Genomic DNA, 10,693 nt, shown 5'->3' on the forward strand with positions numbered 1-10,693 from the left:
TAAGTTCAGCACAGTATGGACAGGGGGGTATATCCGCAACTAACCCTAACATGTAGCTGAAAGTTATCCTACCTCTGTATTCTAAGTCCCTAATATATAACCATATTGTTATAACAGGGAGTGTTAGATAATGGGACGATGATTGCGGTGAAGCAGCTGTCGCTTGGAAAGTCTCAGCAAGGGGAGTCGGAATTTCTCACTGAAGTTAGAATGATAACCAGCATCCAGCACAAAAATCTCGTTCGTCTTGTCGGTTGCTGCTCTGACGGTGCACAAAGGCTACTTGTGTATGAATACATGAAGAATAAAAGCTTGGAGAGTATACTGTACGGTCAGTATCTCATCTGATGGATTCTTAATTTATTTGCTTGTTGACACTTGAGAAAAGTACAAAGGGTAAATTTCTCCAAACACGCAATAGAGTTTGGGAGTTTTTCAGTTAACCCCCAAAAACTTTGAAAATGTCACTTAACCTCCGATAAGTTTGGAAGTCCAGATCGAAACCCACCATAATGTTTGAATTTTTTTGCTTAACCCCCCCTACATTTGTTTAATATTTATCAGGGTGAGGAGATATTGGCCTTTAATTGATAAATCAAAGGCCAAGATTCTATTAGAAGATATTAGAAAGCTCCTCATTAGTAGAGGATCTCAATCCGAATGATTCACGTTATTAAATCATACTAATAATTTAATGAAACAGGAAATTGTGCAACTTTCCTCAACTGGAAGACTCGGTTTCAAATCATTCTTGGCATAGCTCGGGGATTACAGTACCTTCATGAAGACTCAAATTTAAGGATTGTGCATAGAGATATCAAACCTAGCAACATCCTGCTTGATGACAAATTTCAACCTAAAATTGGTGATTTTGGGTTGGCAAGGTTCTTCCCAGAAGACCAGGCATATCTTGACACCACATTTGCTGGAACGCTGTAAGTTGCTACAATTCTATATAGTTTATACTCAAAATTTTAGGGTGTTTATGATCAAAATGTTTGCATCTCTAAATTGGAAACACGTAATACAACTTACTAATTCCCGTACTATATAGACTTCCAGGGTTCAAGTGTCTACATCTCTAGGTCGTTACTTTTCAGGTTACAATAATACAAGTCCTTGTTTATAACTAAAGAACTACCGTGGCATTTACTACGCTCACTTAATTCTCCAGCAAAACAAAAATTGCACCAGATGCTGAAGTCCTATTTGGTGTGTTTTGAAACCAATTTTTTTAAAATGCTTTTATGATTTAGATTCTATATATAGAAAATGTCGAGCAATGCTATATGATTCGAAATAATTTATTTCAGAGGCTATACTGCACCAGAATACGCTATCAGAGGAGAGCTATCAGAAAAGGCAGACATATACAGTTTCGGGGTTCTTGTGCTTGAGATCGTTAGCTCGAGAAAGAACACAGACCTTTCGCTACCAGCTGAGATGCAATACCTCCCAGAATATGTAGGTTCGCGTCTTAGAGCTACGAATGGCATAAGCATATTAATTACTTGGGTTTTTTTTTTCTCTCTCGATATTGGTCCCTTAAATCTTTACTATTGTTAAATTAGTCCTTCAAATCATCAAAATTGCTGTTTACCCTCTCAAATATTATTACTCATTTCAAATTAATGTTTAGTCCCTCAAATATTATTAGTCATTTCAAAGTAGTCCCTATGTCATACCAAAAGGTTTAGAGACCTATATCGGGAAAGCTGCCGAAGAAGAATGAGTCCACTAGATTATTGGAGAGTGGATGTAGAGCTCTAATCACAAATTTAATAGGTCTTCTATCTCACATCTGGGACTTAAACAGGCTTAGAGAAGTAAGTTTTGGTCTGGAATGACTTAAAACAGAAGTGTATGTATACTTGGAAACTCATGACAGAAAGTTTAAGGTAAATGGATATTTCCCCAAAATCAATAACCCCCAAAATCTCAATAGGCAGCTAACTACAGGGAATAATTCGAAGTTATTAACTAATAGAATCTGAGAGACCAAATAGCAATTTCAATGATTTGAAGGACTAGTTTCAAAATGTTAAAGATGTAAAGGACCAATCTCCAAAAATCCCTGCGTACTAATGAAAGTGGTGGCCTTCTATAACTTGTAGGCATGGAGATTGTATGAAAAATCAAAGATTATCGATTTGGTCGATCCTAGACTGCAAGCTGATGGAATAGTGGAAGCTGATGTGCTAAAAACCTGTCAAATAGCTTTCCTTTGTCTCCAGCCGCTTCCTAGCACAAGGCCACCAATGTCCGAGGTAGTTGCCATGTTAATGCAAAAACAAGAAGATATTCCAAAGAAACAAAATGTTTTTATACGAGAGTTTATCTGAGCAACATTCTGCACCAATGCAAAGTTCTTCGAACAATTTTCCTCCGCACACGAACAAATCTCAAGAGAGTGCATCAGAGGTTCCTCCTCCATTTTTGAGAACGTACGCGAGCTTTCCTCAGCAGCTCGCTCCTTCACCATTGGTCGGTGATTCTCCTGTTTTCTCTTCGATTGCAGAGGAGTCTCGAGAGAATGTATCTGTGCATCTCCCTTCTCTTGTGCGTTTCGTTCCATCGTCTTCTCCGTTGAAGTGAATCTACTACTGTTGAGTTATTTAGATAGATTAAATTAATTAGTCAATGTTGTAAGGACTTATTTGTAAGAGTGCACTAATATAAAAGGGGTACCTCTCTATGAGAGAAAACCCTAATTTTCACCCCAAATTCTACATGGTATCAGAGCTGGGTGGCGGCTCCTCTACCTTTTTCTTTCACGCAGTGAGGGTTGAAGAAGAGAAGAGGAGTGTTAGACCCTAGAGGGGGGTGATTAGGGTCTTATGCTAATCTAATCCCAATTAATACCAAATAAAATTCTATTGATCAATTTGATCTAGCAAGAATAAATATGATATGAATATGAGCAATAAAGATGAATAATATGTACGCCAAACAAAACACAGACACACGATATGTTCACGAGGTTCGGTCCCCACGACCTACGTCCCCGCTCCTCACCTCGAGGAGATATCCATATCACAATCCGGTTTGGAAGCCGGAACTTCTACACACTCGGTTTATAAGTTCACCGAAAACTTTCATACTACACAATCACTCAACAAACACACTTTTACACACTAAGTGTAGGAACCTAGCCCGTGTCCTTCTCCTCAAGTGCTCGATTACAACCTCTCCCTAGGTTCGTCAATCGACGCCACTCCTATTGGATTTGACACCGTCTCTCTCTCCTCACACTTCTCTCGGTGTACAAGTGTGTTACAAGTGAATCTCACAAATAAAGGTTCAATACAATGATTTGTTCTCAATTGACAAGTGAGAACACAATAAAGCTCACACTCACTAAATCCCACACTACAACCCACAATATATAATATGAGAATATCAAGCTCAATAAGTGTGTGTGATAATAGTGAATGAAAATAAATATAACTCAATGAATATAGCTTAATCAAATGAAAGTGAATAATAAGCTATATAGGAAAGAGTTTAGAAGACTTCTCAATAAACAAGAAGAGTTGAGGAAATGGTGATCTCAATAAGATTTGAAGGCCTCTTCTTGTTGTAGAAAACTTCTCTTGAAAAACTGATTAGCGAAACCAACTCTTAAACAGCTCTTAAACACGATTAATATTTTGTTAAACAACAAACTTGGATTTCTTAGTTCTAGGAGAAGAAGAACAGCAATGGAGTATATATAGCACCCCAATACAACAGTTAGAAATAAGTAAAAGACCAAAAAGTCCATTTGAAAAACTAGCCGGTCGACCGATTAGTTCAAAAACCCAGAGAAACGAAGAATTAAAGCTGTCGGTCGACCGACGGAAAAAGCGGTCGACCGAATTGGAAATTTCGGTCGTCCGATATAAATTCTGGTCGACCGGAGGGCTCTCTGGAAGTTTACTCAGAAACGGAACAACAGTCGGTCGACCGTACCGGTCGATCGAATTCTGATATAAATAAAAGTTCAGGTTTTGGGGCTAGTTTGAAAATCCAGAAAAAATATCAAATCAAGTTCAAAAATAATGAAACTTTGGGGAAAGTTTCTAAATGATAAAATAAACATGTTTGAAAGAGAATTTCTGGAAAATCAATTTTAGTTTGTGAAAACTACCTGTTTTTAAGAATGCTTAGAAAACCTTGTAAATATACATATATCTTGTGCATATAATATATGTATATAGTGAAGTATGAAGGAGCTGTAAACATGAGATAAAGTATTTTAACAACGTTTAATGAAAAATCATCTATATGATAGAAAACGTCAAAAATCGTGTTAAGTGTATATATATTGAGCTTAGATATAATCATACTATATATGTAAGTAAACTAAACATATACCTAGGTAAATCCACGCAAATGAACTTGAATCTTTAACGCTTGATTAACGCGTGTTGAAATACCTGAAAAAAGAACATAAACACAAAACACTAGAAAACTTATTAGTAATAAATTGTTTGTCAAATCATCATCAAAACTATAGGGTCAACAATCTCCCCCTTTTTTATGATGGCAAACAATTTATACATGAATATGAAATATATACTGATAATCCACATATAAGCCAAAACAAGAGTAAATCATAACAAGACCATATATATATATAAAAGAATCAATTTGTAAGCTATATGTGGTATTTTCTCCCCCTTTGACAACATCAAAAAGGAAAAAATGAAAGATAGGAGCAATGCTCCCCCTGCTTATAAGCATAGATAAAAAATAAAGAATTGTATGTCAAAGGCTCCCCCTGTCAAAAAGACTGAATGACATCTACTGATCATATATACAGGAGCTAAACCAACAACTATCCATCAAACATATGCATATAAATAATACAAGTAATTCAAATTCTATAAACAAAAACATGATTATAGTCTTAACCATGCATTGATCATAACATGATAAACTGGCATAAGTAATTACAAAACATCATTTTAGCATCATAGATTTGCATAAATATACAAAACCTAAACAGTGCAAAGAACTCATGACAGGAAACTAATATTTACCACACATCAAATTTTGAATGTTGTTTCAACAATGCATTGATTTATAAAAGAAATAAATTAAACACAATAGGCCACAAAATATCACATAAGCATTAGAAACAACATAGTTTTGCATAAGCATAGGTTTGTCCACAACAAGATAGTAAATTATACGTAAAAAATCACACAAAAACCATACATAGTTTGTTCCACAAAGTATCATAGAGTTATTACACTCAAATAAAACAGAGTTATCAAGTTTTACAACCCAGAAGAGAGCATCAAAAACAAATAAAAACATCATATGAAGAAACTCAAATCAGTCATCACCTCCTCCAACATCATCACCATCACCATCACCACTACCATCATCATCACCACCACCATCACCATCAGAGCCATCAGCAGAATCCTCACTAAAATCAGACTCAGAATTAGAAGGGATCCCAAGAGACTGACGCTGGTATGAAAGAATAGTCCTAACATCCTTCTGAATAGATGAGACTTGCTTCTGAATACCTGAGTACTGAGTCTCAAGGCGATCCAGACGGTCACAAATATCAGAAGTGGAAGAGGTGGAGGCTCTAGAACGGGAGTGAGAAGATGATGAAGGAGTGGAGTCAATGTCCATCTGCATTCTAAAAAGAGAGACCTTATCAAAGAAATCTCTCTTAGATTCAATCTTGGGTTCATTTGTAAGGTCGACATTGAAGTGTTTGAAGATGAGGGTGAGAAAGGAGCCAAAGGGTAGAAACTTGGTATGCTTAGATGCCATGTTATTAATAAAGACAGTAGCCCAATCAACTTTGATTTTGGCGAAGATGGCATAAACAGCATTAATCTTATCAGAAGCGAAGTGATCAAAGCTACCAGTCTTAGGAATCAGGTTTTGAGCAACAATTTTTGCAATGAGTTTGGCAATAGGATTAAGTGAATTGTTGTTCATAGGATAGGAGAAACCAGGTTTAAACATTAATTGATTAACAGCAGGATCACTAAGCTCAATGGACATGAGACCAACGTCACTTGTTGGGATTTCAAGAATTTCAGCAAGTTCGTTAGCAGAGAAGGATATTGCAATATTTTTTACAGAGGAAATGATGGTCAAACTACCATCAGCAGAGGATGATGTGGATAAATTGGCATAAAATAGATAAACTAAAAACGGATAGAAGGGAACTTTATATGCCTCATCTAGCAATTTATCTAACCCAACATTATGAAGAATAGACTGGGTGTCATACATGAATAGCTCAGGATATTTGATATACCTAGTTGGGAGAATTTTTAGTTTACATAGTTCCCTATACTTCCTAACAAGAGATTTAATAATCAGATAATCCTCATAATGTGAAGCATTAATAGAGGAGGAACTCGATTCAGGTTTGGATCTCTTTTTGGAGGGCTTGGGAGGCATGATGAGTTAGGGTTAAACAGATAGAAGAAATTTTCTCAATTTCCTGTAAACAACAAGGAATTTAGACCAAATTAAAGAAAAATCGCCCTAAAATAGAAACCTTAAAAAAATAAACATTTAATCAGGGAAAGAAGATCAAGAGTTGAGAGATTTGTTACCCAGCAAAAAACCAGATGCAATGGATGGGAAGAACTGATTTAAGATCGGCGGATGCTAGAAGCGGGCGACCGTGGAGAAACCGAACGAATTTTGGGGAAATTTCGAAATGAGGAGAACATGAAGAGTCAGGTTAAAGGAGAGGATGATGGAACGGCTGAGATTTATCCCAAAAGAAATCAATGGTGATGGGTAGTTCGGGTCCAAAAACGAAATTCGAAAACAAAACCGACAACCCGATAAAAAACACAAAGTTGCTGCAGTATTTCATTTCGGTCGACCGACTCGGTCGACCGAATCGATTACAGAAAGATCGTCGGTCGACCGGGTCGGTCGACCAAGGGAAGCTAAAAGAAACAGGTAAAGGGAAAAATTGTTTTTGAGAGATTTTATAATATATACCTTTTGGAAATATGTTTTATAAAATACTGAAAGTTTTGTAGGGTATATATAAGTATTTTTAATTGTGAAATCATGCAAATAATTTATTTTTAACATTAGGAATATGGTTTTTCATTCAAAGCCAAAAAGAAATTATTCAAAACAAAAACAAAACGAATCATCAAAAAAATACTATATAAGTCTTTTTGGTACCCAAATCATTTTAGTACCACTAGAACTTGGGACATGACCCCTATCATTTAAATATAAGTCTTTTTGGTACCCAAATCATTTTAGTACCACTAGAACTTGGGACATGACCCCTATCATTTAAATCCAAGGCCCTAGGGTTATGAACCCGTTTGTACCACTAGAACTTGGGACATGACCCCTATCATTTAAATCCAAGGCCCTAGGGTTATGAACCCGTTTGGGTGTGTTTTGTGCACCAATACGATCAAAATAAAAATTGTAAACGTGACCCATACGATTGCAATTAGTGCAATGTAGAGGTTTGAATGGTTTGCGTTGACCAAAATAGAATGTACGTGGTTCATTTGCAAAAATAGATTTTCCTTTGTAATTATTTTGCAAAAGAGAATTTCTTTTCAAATCGAAACAAAACATGGCCAAATGACCAAAACGACCATAATAATCACATTTATACACATAAGCATGTTTATGATTTACACTATGTGTGTGTACATGAGTATGTGATGAGGAAGCTTGATGGGATGCACAATCATGTGTAGGCTTGTCAATTTTTGGTGCATTATGACAAAATTGAGCTAAATGGCCTTTAAGACCGCAAATAGAACATTTTTGAATTTTGTCATACATATGTGCATAGTGAATAGGTTTCTTGGAAGAATTAACATTAACCTTTGCACATAAGTCCATAAGCTTTTTATTATTAGCAATACAAGTATTTAGTGTTGAATCTAAGGTAGATATTCTTTTTCTCATTTGATTCAACTCATCATTGTGCATACAAGTATTGCTACTAGAAGTAGGATAAACAAGATTACTCATCATAGATTTTAATTTATCTACTTCTAACATAGCATCACGTTTTTCATGAAGCAAACTAGCGTTTTTAGTTTTTAAATTTTCATTGCATTCTTTAAGAATTATATTTTCATTTGCAATAAAATTTGAACTTAGTAGCTAGTGTTTCATGAATGGATTTCAAATTAACATACTTGCTCTTTACATCATAGCAATTGTGTAATTTTTCAAACTCAAGAGCAAGTTCATCAAAAGTAATAATATCATCGTTATCGCATACCTCACTAGGGTTATCACCTAGTGGTAATGTACATGGGGATGAGGCTTCCTTAGGACTCAAAGCAAGATTTTCCAATGCTTGTTGAATAGCCTCCAATTTCCCTTCATGTGCTTCAATAAATTTCCATAAAGCGTGAGCACTATCAAAATTAGCAAATTTGTTAGAAAACGATGAGTGAAAGGCACTAATCAAATATTCTAACAAAAGTTTGTTCATGTTAAACAATCTTTTATCATTATCACACCATTTGGATTTTTCCAAGATGGGAACAACATAGCCATCCTCAATAATTTCCCACAAATCAAATTGATTAGATTGAACAAAAAGTTTGAATCTAATACGCCATTGAGCATAGGGGAAATTATCCAAACGAGGAGCAATATTAACAGCATATCCTAAACAAGATGAATTATACATATCCATATAGATGAAATGCAAGAAGCACAAAGTAATTAAAATTAGATTAGCACAAATGCAATAACTTGGATCTTTAACTCAAGGCGGTTAGTCCTTAAATCAAAGAGCACCAAGCTCTGATACCAATTGTTAGACCCTAGGGGGGTGAGAGGGGGGTGATTAGGGTCTTATGCTAATCTAATCCCAATTAATACCAAATAAAATTCTATTGATCAATTTGATCTAGCAAGAATAAATATGATATGAATATGAGCAATAAAGATGAATAATATGTACGCCAAACAAAACACAGACACACGATATGTTCACGAGGTTCGGTCCCCACGACCTACGTCCCCGCTCCTCACCTCGAGGAGATATCCACTATCACAATCCGGTTTGGAAGCCGGAACTTCTACACACTCGGTTTACAAGTTCACCGAAAACTTTCACACTACACAATCACTCAACAAACACACTTTTACACACTAAATGTAGGAACCTAGCCCGTGTCCTCCTCCTCAAGTGCTCGATTACAACCTCTCCCTAGGTTCGTCAATCGACGCCACTCCTATTGGATTTGACCCCGTCTCTCTCTCCTCACACTTCTCTCGGTGTACAAGTGTGTTACAAGTGAATCTCATAAATAAAGGTTCAATACAATAATTTGTTCTCAATTAACAAGTGAGAATACAATAAAGCTCACACTCACTAAATCCCACACTACAACCCATAATATATAATATGAGAATATCAAGCTAAATAAGTGTGTGTGATAATAGTGAATGAAAATAAATATAACTCAATGAATATAGCTTAATCAAATGAAAGTGAAATAATAAGCTATATAGGAAAGAGTTTAGAAAACTTCTCAATGAACAAGAAGAGCTGAAGAAATGATGATTCCAATAGGGTTTGAAAGCCTCTTCTTGTTGTAGAAAAACTTCTCTTGAAAACAGATTGATGAAACAACTCTTAAACAGCTCTTAAACGCGATTAATAACTTGTTAAACAACAAACTTGGATTTCTTGGATTTTTTTAGAAGAAGAACAGCAATGGAGTATATATAGCACCCCAATACAACAGTTAGAAATAAGAAAAAGACCAAAAAGTCCATTTGAAAAACTAGCCGTTAGGCTCATTCTGATAACTCGTCGGTCGACCGGTTCGGTCGACCGATTAATTCAAAAACCCAGAGAAACGAAGTATTAAAGATGGCGGTCGACCGACGGAAAAAGCGGTTGACCGAATTGGAAATTTCGGTCGTTCGATATAAATTCCGGTCGACCGGAGGGCTCTCTGGAAGTTTACTCAGAAACGGAACAACAGTCGGTCGACCGTACCGGTCGACCGAATTCTGATATAAATAAAAGTTCAGGTTTTGGGGCTAGTTTGAAAATCCAGAAAAAATATCAAATCAAGTTCAAAAATAATGAAACTTTGGGGAAAGTTTCTAAATGATAAAATAAACATGTTTGAAAGAGAATTTATGGAAAATCAGTTTTAGTTTTTGAAAACTACCTGTTTTTGAAGAATGCTTAGAAAACCTGTAATTTTATGAAAGTGAACTTTGATATAGGATTTGTAAATATTCATATATATATTGTGCATATAATATATGTATATAGTGAAGTATGAAAGAGCTGTAAACATGAGATAAAGATATTTTAACAATGTTTAATGAAAAATCATCTATAAGATAGAAAACGTTAAAAATCGTGTTAAGTGTATATATATTGAGCTTAGATATAATCATACTATATATGTAAGTAAACTAACATATACCTAAGTAAATCCACGTAAATGAACTTGAATCTTTAACGCTTGATTAACGCGTGTTGAAATACCTGAAAAAAAAGAACATAAACACAAAACACTAGAAAACTTATTAGTAATAAATTGTTTGTCAAATCATCATCAAAACTATAGGGTCAACAAAGTGACCCGTCTAAATTTACAGCCAAGGATAGAAGTAGGTTCGTCGTTGCAGCGTCGATCTTGGCGGATCTCCAGCTTCGCGTGGCCGACTAGAAGAGAAGAGGAGAAGAAGG

The 10,693-nt window shown here is 35.6% G+C and overlaps 1 protein-coding gene across 1 annotated transcript in view; it reads left to right on the forward strand.

Annotated features, from left to right (window-relative positions):
* The window catches only part of LOC109830610 (probable LRR receptor-like serine/threonine-protein kinase At1g56130), a 4,589-nt gene extending 2,247 nt beyond the window's left edge, over positions 1 to 2,342 (forward strand). Inside the window, 4 exon segments of the mRNA XM_020397923.1 lie at positions 118 to 331; positions 704 to 935; positions 1,314 to 1,464; positions 2,115 to 2,342. Of these exon segments, the coding sequence (XP_020253512.1) occupies positions 118 to 331; positions 704 to 935; positions 1,314 to 1,464; positions 2,115 to 2,342 (825 nt within the window).

The sequence above is a fragment of the Asparagus officinalis genome, chromosome 1, assembly GCF_001876935.1.
Source record: "Asparagus officinalis chromosome 1, Aspof.V1, whole genome shotgun sequence".
Classification (NCBI taxonomy): Eukaryota; Viridiplantae; Streptophyta; class Magnoliopsida; order Asparagales; family Asparagaceae; genus Asparagus; species Asparagus officinalis.